This window comes from Passer domesticus, chromosome 3, assembly GCF_036417665.1.
Source record: "Passer domesticus isolate bPasDom1 chromosome 3, bPasDom1.hap1, whole genome shotgun sequence".
NCBI lineage: Eukaryota > Metazoa > Chordata > Aves > Passeriformes > Passeridae > Passer > Passer domesticus.
This window is the reverse complement of record NC_087476.1, coordinates 61,225,910-61,248,710: the sequence shown is the minus strand read 5'-3', so window position 1 is coordinate 61,248,710 and position 22,801 is coordinate 61,225,910. Positions and strand designations below refer to the sequence as shown.

General features: G+C 37.5%; 1 protein-coding gene across 4 annotated transcripts in view; it reads right to left on the bottom strand.

Moving 5' to 3' along the window:
* Window positions 1–837: 837 nt before the first annotated feature.
* Window positions 838–22,801, bottom strand: part of SNX9 (sorting nexin 9) — a 60,533-nt gene continuing 38,569 nt past the window's right edge. For all 4 annotated transcript variants that reach the window (XM_064413426.1, XM_064413425.1, XM_064413423.1 and 1 more), the window contains exons 10-18: window positions 19,856–19,986; window positions 18,362–18,465; window positions 16,026–16,129; window positions 13,234–13,311; window positions 8,037–8,113; window positions 6,907–6,996; window positions 5,369–5,483; window positions 3,848–3,939; window positions 838–2,561 (exon numbers count right to left, since the gene is read on the bottom strand). In XM_064413426.1, coding sequence (XP_064269496.1) covers window positions 2,514–2,561; window positions 3,848–3,939; window positions 5,369–5,483; window positions 6,907–6,996; window positions 8,037–8,113; window positions 13,234–13,311; window positions 16,026–16,129; window positions 18,362–18,465; window positions 19,856–19,986 — 839 coding nt within the window. In that variant the 3' untranslated portion in view covers window positions 838–2,513. The remainder of the gene's footprint in view (window positions 2,562–3,847; window positions 3,940–5,368; window positions 5,484–6,906; window positions 6,997–8,036; window positions 8,114–13,233; window positions 13,312–16,025; window positions 16,130–18,361; window positions 18,466–19,855; window positions 19,987–22,801) is intronic.

Sequence of the window (22,801 nt, the reverse complement as noted above, 5' to 3'; positions counted from 1 at the left end):
GGAGAGCACTGCTCAAGCCTTGCACTAACTTGCTATTTCTGTTTTATGACTACATCTTTAGCGTGCACAGTTTCTCTTGCCCCCAACTCATGCAATTAAACTATGCCACTATTCATGTCTAATTTAAAAAACAAATATCAAAGACAATCAAATTTCTATTCTGGGTCAACACCATGCTGACACAAAGCCAGGAACACACAGTAGCACTGTGCTCTACAACTTATTTGCAGTCAGGAGGGTTCCATCAGCCACGAGCTGGACTGACCTGAATAAAGAAAGCTTACAACATATGCACAGCCTTTGCTGGTTTGCAGTCACTAGCACTATTATACCATCCAGTTGGGATGCCTGCTTTATGGAAGACACATGGATGCTTCCTCATTCATCTGGCCAGTGTGTAAGCTGGTGAAAAGCTACAGGGAGGATTTGCCTCATACTGCATTCATCCTGTTAAAAACCAACATGATGATTTAAAAAAAAAAGATAAAATAGTCTGGTGGATATACATAAATATTTATTATCAGTTTAACTTCATTTTACTAGAAATCTTTAAACAGTTTTTCTTTTTTTTTTTCTTTTTTTTTTTTGCCAAAATGTTGCATCTGACACAGTTGCTACTGTCATAGCTTCCCTGCACTGGAAATGCAGAGTTACACTTAAGATTCCAAAACAATCTATTCAAGATAAAGAGCTTTCAACTTAGTGCATATGGAGCTATTTAAGGATTGGTAAAAAGAACCCCCTTCCCCCTCCCAAATGAAGAGTCTGTTACAAAGAGATTTCATTACCAAAAAGTGAATATACAAATGCTAAAAAAATGCTGGCTTGAAAAAGTGATTTCAGAATTTACTGTACACATTGTAACAATTTATTATATAAGCTGCTTCTACATGCAAGCAGATCTTACATTTGGTGTAAAACATTTATACACATTCTTTACAATTTGTACATATTTAAATGGCTGTATCAAACAACACTGCACTATGGAATTCTGGAAGCAAACTAAAATTGGGAGGAGAAAAAGACAAGGTTTATAAAAGGTGAACAAAACTCGTGACACTAAGAAGCATCTAGACTTAGGCCTAGTCTGGCTTGGTTTGGTTTCAGGTTATTCAGGCAGACCCAGATTTTCCTTCTAGCACAGAAAAGTAACACCAATGCAAAACAGAGTAAGGCAACTATTGAACTGGCAGACTGTACCCGTCACTTAGAATGGCTTATTGGTAAAATGCCTTTTTAGTTTTTTTTTAAAACTAAAATATTTATTTTCTAGGCACATTTTAGTAGAAACTGTGTTTTGGCTTTCCTGCTTGCCTATGGCAAGAAATGAATTACTGTACTTGGTGCCCATTGTGAACACAGTTGGTGGTGGCTTTTTTGGTTTGATTCTGTGAAAAGCCAAGGCCTCAAATGGTATTTCAGTAGTATGGAAGAGGATACTGAGTCACTTGATAAAAGATGATGATCAAAGAACAGAGTTTGTGTAATAACTAATGATGTTATTCAGTACCTTTGTCACCTTTGAGTTTGCATTAGACGGCAACAAAAAGTCAACCTGAACCAATAGCACACCATACTACTACATGAAGACCTGAGCTTAGTTGGAATTTGGGGATGTCTACTAGTTGGAGTTAGATGTGGCATTGTCCCCTCTGCTGAAACAGTACAAACTGTCAGAGGGGAAGCTGGCCCTGTACAGCACTGAGAAACACCAGTGCCTTATGGCATAACATTGGGGGTGTCAAAGTGCTGGTATGGAAAACTGTTTTTCACACTTTCCTGAATGGCTCGTTCCTTGTTTGTACTTTGTCTTCTTACACAGTGCATAGTGAAAAAGTGAGCCTGACATAAGCTCCGAGGTGGTGCGCCACAAGAACAAGATTTAGTTAGAAGGAAAAAGAAGAGAGGGAAGAATGGTTTATATTTGCCAGAAGTCATACTGGGAGCAGAATGCCATGGCTGCTTATGGGAAAGAAAACTTAAGAACAAAGCATTCATTCAGGAGATTATCACAACCATGTGCAGAAACATACATGAATATAATTCCTCCTGGTTACTGAAATGCTGGAGAGCTCAACTTAATATAATGAGTATTAGGTAATTTTCTTAAGTTTGTCTGCTTTCCCATTAAAAAAAAAAAAAGCTACAAATGCACCACTCTAGTGTTGATCCAGAGTTTTTGGAATAACAATTGATAGACTAGTCTTCGTGAAGACCATGGCAGTATATCAGTTTGATAATTTAGATCCCTATAACTGACAGCATTACCTAGCTGTTTTTATTTAAATAATGATAAAAATGGGAGAGCTTTCAAGACAGGAGAGCCTTATTGTATGATTTAGGCTGATAAAGTAAAATTTGAAATAATACTTTTTTTACAACTGATTCTTGTTGGTTTGGGGTTTTTTGGGTTTTTTTTTTTTTTTTGCAAAGGCTAACGTTTTCATTAGCATTGCCCCCACATCAGAAAAGCACTTTGGAGTTGTTCTGTATTGTTGAATACTCCATATTCTCTACATCACAGGAAAGCGGCTGAGTGCCTGCCTCAGCTTCTGTGCAATCTGAAACAAAGAAACAGAAGATATTTATTTTAATATGTAGTCACTTTACACTGTGCAGAAATATGATTAAAAACTGCAGGCATTACTGCAGGTTTTGTGCATGCAGGACTCTCAAAATATTCCACTATAAAGACTTCTCATATATACACTTTCTGCCTTGTTAATTTAGTACTTTCACTGCTCCAGTTGTGTTGGAGAAAGCATTGTAGGCAGGGCTGTTATTCTGCCTGTACAGCACTGCACTGCACCAGAGAGCCACAGGAACAAAGACAGATTTTCCAGGAAGCTCACCTCCCTGCTGAAGCAAGGCTGAAACATCAGGACAGAGTTCCTGTGCACTCCCCACAGTTCTCATGGTAGCCATGACCCCACATGTGAACATGTACTGGGGGAGACAGCACTGGTAGAAGAAAACTGGTGAGGCTGCAACCAGAAGGATTGAAATAGAGTGGACAAGAGACTGAATGATGGTAAGGGGCAAGCTAAGCCTAACCCCACCAGATGTGTCAAGGAAAGTCAGCAAAGTGACCTGATGGGGGACCTACCGTTGTCACCCACTAAAGATACCTCTGAACCTCCACTGGCAACTTTTATGGCTGTGAAGGGGCACCAGTTACTTATGAGACTCCTTTTAGTGATAGAAGTCAGGTTGCAGCACATTCAAACTCAAATGTTTACCAGCATATCACTTTAGAAACCTTGTTCTTGGTTTATTTTTAAAAAAATCACAAAGGATACATGCATGAGAACACTGTTAAATGAGAACTACAGTGGTAGGGAGAGTGCTTAACTTTAAAATATTTAATGTCACCTGAAACGTTCCTGTCCCTCCTGCCCCACACTTGTATACATCAGGCTTTAAATCACAAAAGCTTCCCTTCTCATTCCCATCCCATGGGAGGAAAGTTTTGTTGAAATGTTTTATTGTTCTGTTCAGTGCAGCAGGCCTTGCTTACTACACATGGGAGAGCTAAAATTCTTTGTAACCCTAGTACAGGCATTGGGGGGAAGAAAAAAGTCAAGCTATCAACAATATGGTGGCTGAGCAGTGGTTCTTATTTCTACTGGGTTTATTGTAACAATCATGTACATAAGAAAGTATCTATAGGAAAATATTATTTTAACTCATTCTTTCAGTTCTCAGGGTTTTTTACAATTCCTTTTACCACTTTTTGTACAATTCTTCAAATGTCTGCTCCGTGGGAGCATGGATTAAACCCTGTATTTCCTATAAAAGCAGCAGCACAGTACATGCCAAGCAAACAGTGCTCAGCCCTGTCCCTTACCGTTTCATAGAACTGTGCCTGCTGCTCCAGATAGAGACGAATGACGCTGTTGTAGTCATAGATCCGGTTACTGTGGAAGTGATTCATCTCAGCTGCAATCAGACCCAGGAGACAAATTATTTAACAGAAGCATTTATAATTAGGAACAGTTTCACTCGGTTCAAGTTAGTTACTCTGCAGTAAGCTCAGTGTCCAGCCCTGCCAGCAGGGGAGGACTGTTCTCATGCTTCCACAACCTGTTCTGCTTGCAGCACTCAAGTTATAGGGAACTGTGTGTCAGATTGGTGTGTAATTAAAATCAATTACACGCCAACCTGGGCACTTCCTGGACAAAGCCAGGTTCTTGTATTACAATACTCAGGTGCACAAAGATTCAATAAAAAATATAAGCAGATTTTCTTCTACTGAGGTAACTGTTCCTTCCTGAAGGATTTCCAACAGAATTTTGGCTTGGACATTCAGATTTCCAAGGGTATAGATATCAAGTTGTAAGCCATAGTTGTAAATACTTAGCTCAACAAAAAAGAACACAAATGATACAACCAGTATTGTGTGACTCCTTCTTGACTTACGCTGTTTCAATAGATACCTGAGAAACAGCATCACTGAATCTGTAACACCTTACATCAATTTCTATATCTCAGATCACAGCTTATGGCTCAAAGAAGTTCTTAAATATATTTTGGGATATCAGTGGAGGGAGAAGAAATATGCTACATTGTAAAACTCATCCTAGAAGTCTCTTCCACAATTACCACCCATAAAACACAATCCTTTTGCGTCACTGTGACTAAGAGGAAGGAAATGAGGAGTTTTCTTGGTTGTTTTTAAAATCAATTTTGCGTGCTACTCTGACTTCGTCACATAATATATCGAGTACTCTTGGCTTTAAATCATCTATAAATGGTGCAACCCCCTCAGTAATGAGTAATCTCATTGAAGTCAGTCACAGGATGCACTTAATGGCTTGATATCCTGCAGGATTGAGCCCTGACTCCTCACTTCCCCAGTTTTTCTAGTGCGGTATGTTGCACCTTATATTTACAACACCTCTAACCTAAAGAGGAAAAAGATCATTCAAAAAACATCCAGGAAATAAAGATCTTATCCAAAAGAACATGAATCTCATCTGGGAGATGGATTATGTCTGACTAAACTAAAAGTCAGAAAAACACTTCTGCTAATAGTGACCTGCTTCTTGCATCACAGTCCATGCTTTTAATTTGAGACATTATCACTTCCAAATCAAAGAATCAGTCTAGGGAAGTTGTTTTGGGATGTTTAAATTGCATTTTCAAAATATGTGTTTTTTGCAATAGCGATGTGAGATTTTAAAAAAAAAGGGAGAGGCAAAATAACTGCAATTTAGAAAAATCTAAGCAGGTCACAAAAAAGCCCCCACAAATAACCCATGCCCAGGTTTTATTCCTGGTAGCAAAAGATTTTCTTTCAAAGTATGCTGCTTAACAGAAGTCCTTCAGAGTTCTACAACACTGCCATTTAGCTCAAAATTTGGTTTACCTTGTAGTGCATAAGCCATGGTGCTCACACGTTTCACCATGTTCTGTTTGTCTTGTGGCGTTATTTTACTGGTTGCAACTAACTTGTCACTTTCCTTCACTCGTTCTATTGCTCCCTGTAGAAACCAAATGTAGAAAGGTTAAAAGAGTAGTCAGCTTAGGGGTGTTCACAGTAATCTGAAATGCCACTAGCTACATTTTGAGTCTGCATTCAATACACATATGTACACAGAATGATTGATTCTGCCTTCTCACATTTTCATCCAAAGTCTGTTATTTCACTTTATTGATTCCAAGAGTCCTTGCAAAAAGTTACTTCAAACACAGGCATGATCAGAATCATAAGCAAACTGAGTTTGGTACAGGCAGTAATACACAAGGATATATACAAAAAGGACAAATGGACCAAGTTTCAAATTACAGATGATCAACATAACTGACATCCAAAAGCTTGTAGAACCTTTTTTGCACATTTTACAAGAGAAGGCAACATAACACTGTTTTTCAAGAGACTACAACTCAGTGCAATGCCATTGATTCAGGAAAATCCTTGAGTCACATAAATAACAAGCATAAAAAGATATGCCTCCCCTACACAATGTATTTGTGCCAAACAACATGCAAGAGAATCTATTTACATGTCTCTTGGCAGTAGGCTTATGTTTCAAGTTTTAAAAACATTTCTTCTCCTTTATGGTATTTTCCCCCATTGATTCTGTGGGATGAGGGACTGCAAACATCCCGAATAAAGAATACATAAATCTGATATGCTTTTATCTTTGTTGCTCTCAGAAGTATGTTCTTATGTTCTTGTTCTATACATTTAACACCTCCAGTGATCAAAAAGAACCCCAACCCCACATGCTTGTGCACTTGTTTTAATACTTCACGATATTTAGTTTCCTTAAATACATTGCAGCAGACACATGACCATAAGGAAAACTCTATGGCCAAAAAAAAAAAAAGGCAGAATATCCAAAAGTATACACCGTGGCTTTTGTATTGCAAAGAACAAAATGGTTGGGTTTTGTTGCTGGTATATTTTTTGTTTGTGTTTTCTTTCCCTCAGAAATGTCAGAGCTTAGCTCTGGTCTCTGGTTTTTGATATTAAAGAAACTTCTATGCAGTGCATGATTATTTATCACATATCAGCAAGCCAGCCACACTACTGTACACAAGTACACTTTAATATTTTCCTACAATACTTGTATGGTTTTATTATCAGCTATCACATAAGGCTCAAATATTACAAATTTACACTACAACTATTCACCCCAATGGGACATGAAGTCAAACTGAAGAAAATCATGAACCTTCTACTGCTCTACTACAGCAGAAAATCATGATATTATTGAGAGAAAATCTTGTTTTCCTTCCCTCTAAGTACTTCTTATTTTAAAAATCAACACCCCAGTTTACAGAAACTTCCAGTGTTTCAGCAGCAGGGGCCAGGCCGCTGCACAAATGCAGGGTACCTTACCACCACTCCTGCTGCTGTCCCCACTGCCCAGCCCTTAAAAAGAAAGGCTCTTCACATACCTTATGAGCTGCTATGATGTCAGGGAAGCAACCAAGAAATCCCTTATATTCATGATTTGTTTCCATCAGAAAGTGAAGATCTTTCTTTGGCTAATAAACAAAGCATAAGTGTAAGCAAAAATATCTATGGCAAATTAACATCATAGAAAAGAAAGCATGATGCCAAGAAGGGGCCAAGGGGAAAAAGGGAAGGAAACAGTCAAGAAAACCCAAACCAAAATATTAATTGTTTATGCAAATTTTTCATATATGAAAAGGCTTAAAAAATATAAGCTTTTTAGAGCAAGGCACTGAGCATCATTGTACATGAGCATGATGTCTCTGTTCTTTGTTTCATTTAACACTAGCTCATAAAGTGATGGGGTTTTGCCTTTTCCTCCAAGAAGAGTTTCCAGTGCAGTCTCTCATGACATATACAAATACGTACATGCACAGGTGCATCTCCTTAGCTGTCAACATGGAAAGGTGTCTTAAGAAATTTCAGACTCAGCCTTGAGATAAAGAGTCTCTGCATTTTGGAGACTTTAAGCGTAACATGCTAAATATCGATATGTCTTGAAAACCAATCAAGGTTTATTTAAGCCAGATTTTTACTGAAGCAGGCAACTGCATGTCAAGGCAATGGAGCAGGTCCAGTACACAGGTATTACCCCATATAGAGCAACAGCAAAATCTGCATCCTGTAGATATTTGGAGAATGCAGAGGGAAGGCAGAAACTGTCCTTGATTAAATATTATATATTAAATATATAACTGTCCTTGATTTAAATTATTAAATATTAAATAATTTAATCATTATTAAATACTGGTATCTTTTGTATCAGTAATGAAGAGAGTTCACAGACATCAAAAAATGAACACGTTTAAAAACCAAACAATCACTTTAGTATTTTAGAAACCAGAATGTGGGCTTTCTGACCAACAGAAATGCCCTCTCATCACATTCCCCCTGAGCTGACACAGAGTAGAAAAGAAGATGAAAATGCATTTAAAAGTGTTAATAGCAATTTAATTGGTCTATAGCACTAGCAGCCATGTTTTATTCAAAGAGGAAGAAAGAAAAGTCAGAAGTAATCCAAATAAGTGATATATTTGTACCCACTACGCCACTGCATTTGTAATACCCCTACCTGATCTGCTACAAGACTGGCAATTTCTTCGTAAGTTTTCCCTGCTTCTGTTATTGCTCCATTGAGATCAGATTCTCCTAGAAGTAAACATCAGTGTTCAAATTACAGTAAGTCAAGTACAATAAGAAACTTGCCTTGATTCAAGGCAAATTTATAAAATATCTTGTTTACAATAATAAATGGCTAGCCATCCTTTTATAACCAGCAGAAATAAAGAATTTTAAAAAAACATTAAAGGAGGAAAACTGAAGGTCTTGTAGAAAATTAATGTTCTACCATAGTACTAGAACTACTTACTTCCACATTTAATAATTTTATGTAGTTTAAATACACAGGAAGTCTACCAGGATGAAAAGGAAGGAAGAATGAGAAGGGTTACAAAAGATGGACTGACAAAGCTGATGTGCTGCTAGTCCTGAGCTCTCTGACAGTCCTGGACCATAACTGTTCAAAGGTCAGAGAAGCAAAAGGAGGCTCAAGTAACTTTTTTTCTGGACAAGACTTCTGATCCTTTAGAGAACTCTTAGACAATATTTTCAAGCTCTATAAAAATCACTGGTTTTCAGAGTGACTTTCTAACTTTTATCCTCATATGAAACAGATCAAAGCACCCTACAATCTATGCTTAACAATACAGACATCACCATAAATCCTAAGCTAGACAACAGCACAAGCACTCATAACACTGTATTACTAACAGGACAGGCTACGTGGGACAAAGATGGAAACAAGCCTTACATTCTTGTGTTTCATGCAACTTCACCTTCCCATCCATGTTAGCTTGTCCAAAGCATGCAGTCAACAGTACAGAAAGCAAATCGAGGTAGAGAGTAGAAAGGCGAAGGTATAGTTTGCAGATATCAAACTTCAGTTTAAGAAAAGAGTTTTCTTATGCTTTCAGACATGTCTTGATGTTAGGCAGTGGTTAGTCTTTTATGAACTTTTTGATTTTATTCTATATTAATCAGTGACTTAATTGAAAAGTACCATAGATTTTATTAATGATTAATCTCAGCATTAAAGTATTTTGTTTTGCTACAACATATGGTCAAATTAGAGATTTATTAGAGATTGCATTAGAGATTTATTAGAGATTACATTAGAGATTTATTATATAGGATTCCTTTATTTTAGCATGTCCTAAAGGAAACAAGGTAATGACTGAATATTGTTTCAGTTCTATCAATCAATTCCTCCTTTCCATTAGACTGGTTTCATAAAAAGCTGTGAGGCAAAGTGACCGATCCTAAGAACTAATCAGTCCAGTAACACAAACACTGCTAAACAAATCATTATTTTTCTCCTATTTGGGCCTGTTAGGATAAATTAAAAATAAAACCAACACTAATTCCCAGTGTGAGACTCAAGAGGTACAGAATTCACAACATATCTTCACATTTTTGTAAAACAATAAAAAAAATTGGAGGGTGATCAATTTTATTATTTCAGGCTTAAGGCTTAAATATTTTCAGTATTTCAGAATTATTTTGTCTGCTCAGAAGCAACCTTGAAGTAACTGCTGCTTAGGCAACTGACTCCTAGATTTTGGGATAAAACATGGTGTGGCTTCAGAGTCAGAAGCTATGTTGGTCTAGATGTTGTTGTTCATTTTACAATGCCATGAAATATGGTAACTTTCTTTATCTGACAACAAAAAAAAAAAAAGGAAAAGTATGTAAAGTATGTATGTATGTATATTTAAGTTGAGCAACAAAATCCTCCCCTTCTGTACTCACTCAAGGAACCTCCATAGATCAGAGCTTCAAAGGATCTAGACAAACCCTCCCAAAACCAATCATCTTTTATTTTCTGGAATCTCAGCTTCTGAACCATTGCAAAGCTGGGAATTGCCTTAACTCGGTCTGTGAAAGCTGAGTTGGGTCCCAGTGAAAGGATACATCAGGATGTCAGGGGTCCTTTTATCAATGGAGTAGCAGAAAGCTTCAAATGTTGCTAACATTTATAACAAAATTATGTTAGTGTTTAGTACATACATCCCCAGAAGAAACAGAGGGGACCTAAAAGCATTGACTGAAGGTAGCTATATAAACAGCAGTTAAAATGGCCACTAATATTCCACAGATAACCCAACCAGGGTTGAAAGGAGAAACAGATATTTTCATTGATTTACAGTCTACATACTGTCATAAGGCTTCTCAACTATGAGAAGCCTTTTGGAAGTGTTTAATAGAACATCTCTTAGCAGTTCAACTGCTTGGTAAATGTCAGTAATAATCATTTTAGAAGGCATACACCAGACATACTGGGGGAACTAATACTCCAGGTCTTGACTGGGACGTATGATTTTTTTTGTCAATAAATATTTTTGTTTTCTTTTCTTTCAAAGTTCATTTTAATATAATTCAGTAAGAAAAATCACAAAATTTGATTTACTAGTAGCAAATACTTACAGCAAAGCTTTTCTTGATAAATACACCTCAAACTGAAACGTCCAGCACACAAGCAGCTTGTCAAGCAGGATTTGCCTGTTGCTAGCTGACAGGATAGTGAAACTTGTGTGTAACTGCCTAACAGAATTCCTGAGGGGTGATGTAGGATTAGGAGATCTTACTATGACTGAATGGCATACCAGTCATTCACATTATCTTAATATAGGAGAAAGACTCCTCCAGATTTGGTGCCGCTAAAGAGAAGCCATGCAATTTAAGGCTGTGTTAACCTTAGAGTATCCTATGGCACAGTAACATAGGCAACACATTGCCAGGCTGCAGGACTTCTAGGCATGTTCTGGTACTGTCCAATATGCATTTCTGGACCAGGATGATGTTTGCAAAGTGCAGATTCTTGGAACCAATTGGACAGTTCATAAGCCCGTAGCCAATTTAAATCAGAACCTCTCAGTGTGTCCTTAATAGTTTTAAAGGTACCCTTGCCTCTGCAAATACTGGGGACAGATCCCTAACACACTGGTGCTGGCAATAAATAGGTAAGGCTCATTCTGTAGCACGAGAAAAAGAGCTAGAGTGAGTCAAATTAACAAGTGATCTTGGCTGGTGAAATCTGAAATATTTTAGGCTAGAAATTACAAGAGAAGGCAGAAGACATCACTACACATAAAGCTCTGCAGAGCAAGCAGGCATCCCTGATGAAAGTGGTATGGGCAATAGATGCATCCCATCCTAACTGTGCAAATGAACCAACTAACAGTAAACACAGTATGTCAGAAGTCAGCTACCAGTAAGTAGAAATGCTTCTGTAATCAAATCAGTCACTGCAATCCTGAGTGGTCTATATGCTTAAACTTTCAGAACAGTAGTATTACAAGAAATCCAAAAAAAACCCCAAACAAATAAAAAAAACAAACCAAGGATGAAGAGATTCAGCTCACAACAGAAACTGAACTGAGTGTCCTTAAGCATGGCTGAATGAGCCATTCCTCTTACTGATAGTCCAGAAAAATCATACATCATACTCAGCCTAGCTACTACTCCATAGGAAGCAATGTGTCCTCTTTTATATACTGAGATCTGGAAAGCTGTGCCCTATCAGTTTAAGTCCAGGTACTTATGTCTTTTGCAGAGACTCTGCTTAATCCACAGTCCTGTACCTGATGGAATGATCAGGTGAATCCATACATGAGCAGCAGGCAGGACAGAGTGAGAGAAGCAGTGATGAAGCCATTTAAAGCCACATCTGCATCTTACTTGCTCTCTCTTCCTGGAAACTCAAATTAAAAAGCAAAGAATTCCATATATTATTAATTTGGAAATAATACAAAGGTACAAGTTCTTGAAAAGAGCAAAACATGTGGAATCAAGGCAAAGGCATCTGTAGGGGACTTTTCTCAACAAGATACAGGTGCAACCAGCTATGACTGGGCAAAGACCAAAGACAGACATGCTTGCCTTGTTCCCAAGCTATCATGGGATCAATTTTTTCATACCATTCAAAGATGCTGGAAATCAAATCAAAGCTTTCCTTTCTAAGGCTGATCTGCAATTTTGTATCCTAGCTTTACAACGCACTGTTTTCCCTTTACCCTGGCAAAAGAATGTGCTAGAGCCCAAGCAATTTTCAGTTCTTTCTCAAGACTTCTTGCTACAGATTTTATCCAGGCAGGATTTACAGTTTTCTAACCCATGCTAAGATTACATAACCACGCAAATCCTCTATTACATTCTCACATCCAAAAGTGACTTTTTATGCAATATGCTATGCTCAATTCTAACTGAGCGGTCATCCTGTTGAAGTACAGGACACAGATGAGAAAAAGCTATGGGGACAATGCCTATTTCCAATACTTTCAGCAGCTGAGAATCTGTGTTTCAGAAGGTTGCATTTTAATACATCATTTATGGGGCAAAATGTTTGAAGATTATAAAGCAAGAGATAGATGAGTAGTCAGAGTAAGTACTGGTCAACTAAAATTTCTAAGGTTGTTTCTAGGGAAACATTTCAGGAAGCTTCTATGGTTTTAGAAGACAGTAATTTTGCTATCAAGTATAGAAAGAAAAAAACCCAAAACCTCAAACACCTTTGAAAGGAGAATCTCAGGGAAAACTGATTCAACAGGCACACTCTGTATATGAGGAAATATTTTCCAGTTGTCTGGAAAACATTAATAAAGCTTAACATATTTTAAACTTGGTCTAAAGACTACATTTTAGGAAAACTTTGAGCAATTGATGCCCTCCTTTTCTCTCCCACAGCTTTCATACCTAACACAACAGGCTCTTTTTTAGGGCTCTTGAAGGAGAAGCAAAGGTGAAGGACAAGGAAAGGCTACAGTACCTGACCCTCCAGCCCACATAATGGATTATAAAACATTGTAGTAAGTTTTCCATCACTGTGTGGAGTTGTTGTATCATGAAGTCACACAATAGTTCTGTGACAGCTATTTTCAAGGCCCCATTTTTCTCTCCTTTCCCTTTGATATCACAAAAATGCCACAGCATGTTTGGTCAGTTAGGTCAGTGACCAGATTATATATTAAGAGATCAAACTAAAATCTTCCATCACTACCAACCCACAAGATTATACAGTGAGAGAAGACAAGATTGCAGACTAGAACATAAAAACCCCATAACATACACAAAAGAAAGGTTTTCGAATTTTTTCTAGAACCCTCAAAGAGGAAAGCATAAAGATCTTCAGAAAAGAAAAGAAAAAAAAATGTAGCATGATGTAATTAAAATACCTCTTTTTAAGCAAAGTACAAATGAAGCTATAGAAGTACCTTGATATCCACTAGTGCTGAAGACCAGTGCCAGGCTCTGCAATGCTTTTCCTATCTTCTGGTATTCCTTGGGTAGTGCTGAAAGTGGGAAAAGGATGAGGAAAAGAGGGGAAACAAAAGCAAAAAACCAACATGGGTAAGTGAGACTAAATCTGCAGCATTTCCAAAACTTGATGAAGCAGATGTCAAAACCAACTAGGTTTTACATTTTCTCTAGTGACATATTTACAATCCTATTCTTTACCCCCACCCCTGCTACACATGTTCCAAACTGGATAAAGCAATTGCAATCTGGATTCTTGAAAGGTACAAACAGTTGGGGAAGCAGTGTGTGAATGCTAATAAAAAAAATGAAATCTCACTGCATTTCTAACTCAGTCCTCCTATGCATACAGTGAGATTTTTTTCCCCTCCCCCTCATGGGGGAAGGAAGAGGGGGAAGTGCTGAAGTGTGACATCAAGAATAAATCTCATTAATATTTTAAGAGAGATTATTATACAGACCCATAATACCTAAACTCTTCTCAAATAAAGAATTTATATTTAAAAGCACTAGAAATCAAGATTACCTAGGTATAAAAATTACACAAGTATCTGAAAAATAAAATCGGTTTTTGTAATCTATTTATTGAACATGCATGCATACATTACTTCATCACAATTACATCAATCAGCTGTGATTTATGAGTGCATTCATTATTAACACTTTGAACAGCACCACTCCAGAGGCCTAAAAAGCAATCTGAAAAGCAAAAGCAACTTTTTATATGCTGCCTATGCTAGCAGAAAAAAACCCAAGTACATATGGGTTTTGTTATCAAATATTTGTATTCACAGGGTACACTGCCCAGGCAAACAGAAGGTTTTTAGTCGTTCTAGCATCCCACAGTATCTGATTTTTACAGAAGAACACCTTTGTGTGGTATAAAAATCCACCACAAAACCCCCAAATCAACCTCCCACCCCAACTGCCTAATTTTATTATCTTTGATCACGCTCTTCTCCACAAGTCAGACTATTTATGATAACTGCTCTGTCTTACACTCTGAGTACAATTTAGAGTACTAGAGTTCTGTTATGAGCCATTACACTGATACTGAATCTCCAGTGGAAACTTTAGTGAAGAATCTTTGGTTTCTTTTCACATGTATTTAAGAAGTTTCCACTGTCAGTTATTTTAAATCTCACTGAATGGAAGGCATGTAACTATTGCTCAGGAAGTGCCAAAAATACTTCCAATTAAGAGTCAAGTCTAGAGCTGACAGGGAACTTAAAACCCTAAGAGACCTCTAAAATTTTGTATGTTCCAGTTTACCAGTCTCTTTTTTCTTTTTATATTCAGTATGAATGTCTGGAAAGGTTTTAAAAAGTTTTTTAAAATAAATTTTTAAAAAAAATTTTAATATTTTGAAAAACACAATCACAACTGTATTGTTGCATCTATGCTAATTAATAGTTGTAAGTATTAGAAGGGTCATTTGGTATCTAAAGCCACTAGTGTTGTAAGTTCAGGAAGACTTTGGCAGTTAAAAAAATACTCAATTTCTAGTGTAAGTACAAGTCACAGCCAGCCCTTGGTTTGATCATTGTTTCTGTAACTGCAAAGCAATGCTGTTTTTCTACTCTCATCTGAGGAACCTTATTCCTTCCCCTGTTCTCCACCTTCCCCTCAGTATAATTTGCTAGTGAAGCAAGATCTGTACCATGTTAGAGCTCTGTCATGTGTTAGACTATTTTTGTGCAGCAGGAGAGTCAGAGGTGGTAGAAGGAAACCCTTTTATTCAAAGTTGAGAAATGTAAATTATTTAAAGTTAACATCCTATGGATACTAAAGTCTAATGTAATCACTTCCATGAGAGATGGAGCTTCTATAACTTCCCATTCTCTCTGGTCAGCCCCAAATATTCAGCTGTAGTGTTTGATTAGTAAGAGGCAAAAACATAACTCAGGAGATATACTTCAAGTTCTGGGGACACTGTTTTCGGTTTTTTTGTGGGAGTTTAAAGGAGAGTAAAAAAAATTAAGGTGATTCAAGGAGATTTATGTGATAGGTCTTTGGTTGCCAGACACTACAGCCTGCCCTGAAGTGTTTCTTATTATGATCCTCAGCTGTAGTACCTGCTTCCTTTCAATAGCTGCCTTGTGGTGGCCACAAACACTGAACACTGCTGTGGACTAGGAAATTAGAGCCCAGGCAGAGTCATAGGGACTTGGTGTGAAGTTCTGCAACCCTAAATATCTGTGGGAAGGAAGAGACAAGATAGGAAAAAAAAAAGAATTGGGCTAAAGATTAAGTTAGAATCAAGTTGGTTTTTCTTTTCTTTTTCTCTTAAACTCATTTCATCTTTAAATCACTCCTCCTAGCATGCAAGGGTCCTAAATAAGGGGTTAATAAGATGCAATTATTTGAAAATATTATTTCATGAAATAAACAGGTCTATTTTGCCCATGTCACTGAAATTCAAATAAATGACCAGTATATGAGAACAGGTCCAACAAGGGCTTTAGCTGCATTACTACAATTATTTAACTTCAGGTATTTTTAAACCTATGAGCAGAGAACAGATATTTCTGAGATAAAGAAAAAAACCCAAGAACCCAACAAAAAGCCCCACATCAAACATACCAACAAAAAGCTTGCACAGTTTATACTCTTAGACTGAAAATAGCCAGAATGCCATACAATTCCCATGATAACTTAGGAGTTTCTTTAAAGATGTGCCTTGAATTATACACATAAAAAGAGAGAAAAGCACCAGAGAAATGAGTGCTGAGTTCAGAAGGACACTTACGCCCTGTACACCTCTTCCAGTGCTCTTGTCCCACTGTCAGCAGCTCTTTAACTCCATCATCCATTGCTTTGGTGAACCTACCCACTGCATCACATTTCTGCTCTCTGTGGCATTTTGAAAGAGCAAAAGGAAAAAATAGATGCATAATGTTAACTTTCAATGCAATACTGAAATGTTAAGCAATGTCAACTCTGTCTTAAAAAGTATCAGAGATATAAACCCATTCCTTTAAATTTGTGCCATTTCACTAAATTCAGAATTCCCCTTTTTAGATATAAGTACTATTTGTTCCATTTTTCCTCCTCTGTTAAGACTTGTAGACATGTGGCACTGGACTAGCACTCTTATTACAGTGTAACAGAAGTAGTGAAATTCATACAACAATGAAAAAAATGAAAAGTAAATAACTGTGTCGGATATTTCGATAGAAGTCTAGCATAGGTAAATAAAAAGTATGTAGCAACTTTCCTAGGGAAATATGTATGCATACTTTCATATTACATGCAGCTATCAGACTTTTCCATTAACACAGCACTGCATACACAGCAGTGATTTGTGAACTTTACAAAAGAAAACTAAATGTATATTTTATCACTTCTAACAAGATTTATTTAAACTGCATCTGCTCTTCCAAATGCTCTCAGCCAAAGCCTGCATGAGACAGCTGTAACAGCCAGGGGACACTGACTCCCCAGAGCCAGGGCAGCAGCTCCAGCTGTGGCCCAACAACCCAGAGGTTCCCACTTCCCCACCAGCACTTCCTTCCTCAGCTGGAAACCATACACACATAGTAATTTGCACAAAACCAGCACCTGAGCTTTCTAAGAGGCTCTCGCTTTATTCCCCTTACCTCACGACAAAACATCCTTTAATTTTCTAAACTTCACACTTTGTGGTCTCAAGATCACTGAAAATGCTCATGAACCTGTGCAGGACTCTCAAAATAGTAACAAAATTGTTCAGTAAAGAACATCACACTGAAGAACCAAACAGTTATTGAACAAGCTGGTTTGCCCACTTTGTAAGTGGAGTAATGGCTTTCAAGAGTCACACACACTTTTAACAGCATTCCCACGCACTAGAACATGTGGACATCTGAGATGTTACAGCCACCCCTGCAACTGCTTGGAAATAATTCCCCAGCACTACTCCAGGCTGCCAGCCTCAGCCCAGGAACCCAAATCCCAGGTGAGCATTCTCCTCGGGCTGGTGTGCCCTCCCTGCTTGGGCACAAACTGTTCAGCAGACCACATGCTGGGCACTCTCTGCCAGGGATGTGTATGCAGTACATTCCCTCTCCTGCACCCTGGGTACAAAATCCTCCTTCTCATTCACCCCTTCAGCTTTTACACCACTGGGATATACAGAAACCACATCACTAAAGCGAAGTAGTCAAGGTTGAAATCCCCATGGCTGAAGTGTAAGTGACCTAAAAATGTGCATAGTTTTCTGCTGGTGCAGAACTGCTACCACACAGCCATTTTATCCACCCAATATGCACTGCACCACTTGCATAAAGCCTGCATTGGGTGTAGATACACTACCGCATTGCTACAAAAAACACTTCCATCCAGTTTATCCACACACACACCGAACATTAGCCAGGTTTCTGTGTTCCAGAACAGCAAGAAATGCATGTCATACATACTACATTTTCTAAGAAAAATTATTAAGCCTAAAGGAGACAAATAAAGGCTGCATAGTAAATCCAGTCTCTGTGAAACCCAAAGGTTTATCACCTACAGAATATACATTAAAAAGTGCATGTATATGTAATATACACATATGTAAAAGAAATATATCCATTTGCACTTCCAGAATTAAATTTGATAATTTAAATCACTTTTCATTTTCAATAGCTTTCCATGGATTACAGACATTCAAATCATACTGTGTGTACATTACACACAACTATTTTACAGAAACATTGTTCTGCTTATTGGTCCATCTACAATTATCCTAAGCTGCTTGGTAAGCTTAGCATGTTTTGGAAGTGTTGAAAGATTAAAGATCAAAACACACTTCCACAGCAATATACAAGACAACTCCATAGGATCTGACAGTACTCTATCCCATCAACTGGTTTTACATAAATTGTTTTAGGATTAGCATTCAGCCACTGAGGTCAAAAAGACATCACATAGAGTTCTGCCAAGTATTGGAAGGGTTGATATGAAAATCTCATTATTTAAAAAAATTTCCAACTCTGCCTTGATGAATACCTCTTCAAATCCATGAATATATGTGCACTTTTACTATCTGAGTTTTGGATTATCTCAGCATCTGTTGTATACCCAGATGCATATTGCCCGTAGGGAAAAAAAAAATCACCTTACATTTCTACCATGTCCAAGTCAGGAGCTTCTGGTTCCATTGTAGAAAAGATCATGACTCCTACAGTTTCATCTTTTTCTGCCTTCCTTTTTCCAGTTTTCCATTCCTTAAAAAGAAGAACAAAAAAAAATAAAAAAGAGACACAAAGTTTGACCACCACTCATCCTTCTTTAAAGGCGTGTGTTTAAGGAGTGAATTAAATGTTTAGGAGAACTGTTAATCAACAGACCACCCCTGAATTAAAACCTTTCATTAAGAAGTGAAATCTTCAGAGAAGCCAAGGCTTTTTATAGTTTTCCAAAGTTTTTCCCCTCCTCCTTTGTGCCCTTTGTTATCTAAATTCTGGGGTCAACAGACCCTTCTTGTGTATTACTGAGATGCCGTGTAAGAACAATGATATTCAGCTGTCTCCACACATAGGATAAGTCTCATATCAGAAGCTGCTCAAGAAGATCATGAAACTATTATGCAATAATCATACTAAGTTCTTAGTGGTTAAAAATTCCCTACGTGTTGCAACATCTGTTCTGTTTATACATCTATAAAAAAGAAACTAAGAAGTGCTGACTAGCTGGAAGGATTATACAACTCCCCACTGACCATCGAACTAGCATTTCACCAGGACTAGTACTTACTGTTATTAAGCCTCTACTTACAGGATCACAGAATAATTCTGGTTAGAAGTATGCTGGTAGTTCAGCCTCTGACTCAAAACTGGTCAGCTCTGACCTTAGTCACAGGGGACTTGAACCCTGGAAATTTTTAAGACCAGACTGGATAATTTACTTTTTCAGCAAATGCTATGTGTATTTAGAAGTGTGACTATTTTGAGGAGAAAGCAGCAGAGTGTTTCTGTTTATTTCCTAATTAGCAACAGAGCTGGAGCTCAATCATGAAGAAACCATTATTTACTAAATGTTGACTTTATTTATCGTTTACTGAAGGTATTAAAATCTCTTTTTAAAAAAGCATAATAAAGTGTGTGTGAATAAAAAATGACTTCTTATAACAGGTAAGGCTGCAACAGTGAAATTTCAGTGAAAACTGTGGGTTTGAGGGATGGGGGCAGGGCATTGTTTTTAAATATAATACAGGATCAGGCACAACCTAGATCTGCTATGAAGTTGCTTTTGTTAGCAGAGCAGCACCACTCAGAGGATCACAGAGATTAGTAAATCCAGCAGAGAGAGTAGGGCAACAGCCAAAAGAGTTTTATATATCTTCCAACTCTGCTGGAGGATACAAACTGTCCCTTGAAAGACTGGCAACGAAGTTACTTCGAGGAGCACAGCGGTGTGGGAATGGTGGGGAGCATTTAACTGGAGCAATTTTGCTTTGATCAATCAGCTGAGTTAGGAATCCCAGCAGTTCCCAGCCCAGCACTACTGCCCACAGTGGGGCAGCTACAGAACCAAACCCTTGGTTTGAAGGGGAAGTGGGGGGGGGCAGCAATTCCTCAGTTGCAGTCTGTGTGAGAACTTTATTTCATTTCCTACCTTCTCATCTCGGAAATTGAGAAATTGCTGGAAAACTTCACTTTCTGAGACAACAGGATGGCGACACATTCTTGTCATCCAAGCCTGCAGCCTCTCCATGCGCATTTTGATAAATTCTTCTTCAAAGCGCCCTGTCACACATTGAAGAATAATTGTTACATGTACAGGCTAGCACCTTCAAATTCCTTTTTTAAAATTTAAGTTGAAACAACCTGTAATTCATCTGGTGAGTTATCAACAATTTAATGACTCAGAACTTACAAGAATCACAGAATCCTGAGCTGGAATGGACTCACAAGAATCATTGAGTCCAACTCATAAATAAATGGCCCATTATGCTAACAAATCAAAAGAACCTTAAATTACAGTATATTGATTACTGATCAAGAGTTCTCATCCTTTTTAAGATAGCCAGGAAATATTAAAAAAACTAACACCCACCCACAATTCAAAACAATTTTTAAAAATAAAAAACCTAATAAACTTGTGGATCGGAAAATGAGGTACTCAGATGACCCAAGAGAAACACCAGGTATAGGCTTGCAATGAAGGTATTTTTCTGGAACAGTTTAGTAAAGTCTTGGTCAATATGAGATTCAAAAACATTGAAGAAAAAAGAACTACAATCCAAGTTGCCATGTACAAGCTAACAAAGCACTGAAATTAAACAGCTCAAAAAAATTAAAATGGATTGCTGAAAAATATTTGAAATCACTCAAACACAAATCACAGATTTAAAAGGCAGTGCCTCCTTTAAACATACTTCCATATAGGTTAACTGGGGGGGAAAATCAAACAATATCAATAAATCATATGCATAAACTGGTTAGAATATACAGGTTATATACTGGTTAGTTACAGTCTTACATACATGTAAGACTGTAACTGATTTTTTTTTTGTACTTAAGATATTTTTAATACAAACTAAATAAGTAACCATTTTTCTTAAATCAGTAATGCATCATCACTGTGTATTCATAACAACCTTTTAGTTTTAGTAGAAACTGTCTTCTTGAGAGAATCCTTTCTAATTTAAAAAAATGCATGAGATCAGACTTCTAAAGCATACAGTGAATGGGAATTTTAGGGAAAGAGAGATTCCTCTGGCATCCAACTCTCCTGATTCCCACAGCAGTGCAGATGAAAAGCCTTGAACGCATGTACTGTTTCAATATAATTCTACTGCATAGTTACTATGGCAGCAGATCTACAAAGTTGAGGGGTTTGTGGTTTGGGCTTTTTTGGGTTTTTAGTTTTTTTACAAATATGGAAACTAGCAAGACTAGCAGGTAAATAACAGAACTAATGAAAAATTAACTTTGTGTATGGTTATTTTTCCTGCAAAATAGCAAAAAAAAAAATTTTAAAAAATCAAACACTATGGAAGACATTCTATACCCTTCAGTAATCCTTTGCTTCATTTTTAATCTATACAGAAATCTCCACAGCATTCCTGCAAGGAGTGCAGAACACCAGCAGCTGGAAGTTACATGCTGATCATTAAGCATATCATCACCAGTATATCATTAAAATTAGGATCCTGACAAAGTCAGGTGGGAGTCTTGTTCTGTCAAGACAAATTGACAGAAATGCTTTTGTAGACAGTCTTCAGAAAGAAGCCTCCTAAACACAGTGAAAGATAAGCACCCTTCTTCCAGTTTCTTCATGTTTCAGAAAAAGAGACTCGCATTTAAAAAAATTATTGTTTTTTTGCATGGGACAAGGTATTCTCTTCTACAGATTCCAGAAGACAGAAATTCACAGGCAATGGATTTTGCCAAGGTGTGATGCCAGACTCTTGGGTCTTTTAAGATTTAATTACAATGAAATCTAGGGACCCCAGCGTGTCTTCTGGTTTCCTGTTAACAGACATGCACACGTTTAATAAAAATGCTGGTCAATTCTAAACACGAGGCTAAGGGGAAGAAGTCACTTCCTCACTTTTCAGTTTGCTCGGCATTTATCCCAGCAACTTCATCAATGCTCAGCTTTCTTCAAACACAGCAGAGCTGCTGCATTTTGAGTGATGCCCACGGCCATGTGGTTGGCAACATGCCGATGCTTGTATGTTTGGTTTTGGCTGTTTATCTTAAACACTGTATAATCTTACCAGAAAACATACAAATGGAAATGGGCTCAAGTAATGCATTTTCCTCCTATGCAGGTGTCCATTCTTTCCTTCACATGCACTCTAGCCTATACTTGTAGAAAGGCAGCCAGAGACTACTGAAAATGCATAGGCATTGTCATATTCTGTTGCAATGACTAAACTTAAGTGCCTTTAAAGGACCCAATTCCACTTTTCTTGAAGTCAGAACAAAAGATTTCCACAAGCTTCAGACAGTTTGGTCAAGCTGAACTGACATCAAACCAGAGCAGAACACTATATGAATGAAAGATGCTTTCTAAATCAAGTGTGAGATCAAGCAAGAGGAGAAACAGCTGCAACATTTTACTTTGAAGCAAAAAATCCCCATCCCAACCAGTCAGGTTGGATGCTCCCTTTCCTCTGGGAACCTTGTGTCAAAGCTCCTACAACATAACATATGTAGAATCAAACGCAAAAGAGAAAAACCCAAACAAAACCAAACGCAATGCACGCCCCTCCCCAACCCTCAAAAAACCCATGCAAAAACACTTGCCCAGCCAATCAGCAAATACAGAATAGAAGTAGCTATCTCTTCTCTCCAACAGTAATTACTATCTCATGTAGTAACTAGGGGGATTTGTTTTGCTTTTAATTACCTTTTTTTAAATCACTAGATAACTGAACCTGAGTTTTGAAGTGATTCTCCTAGTACTGATCTGTTATTATCAATCAGTCATAACAACTCATTATAAGTTTTGAGTGGAGAATAATGGGAATAACAGTAAGAAATAACTGAACCTTATGAAAATCTGATTTTCTTATCTCCCATTCCATGAATTCAGAACTGGGAATAATTA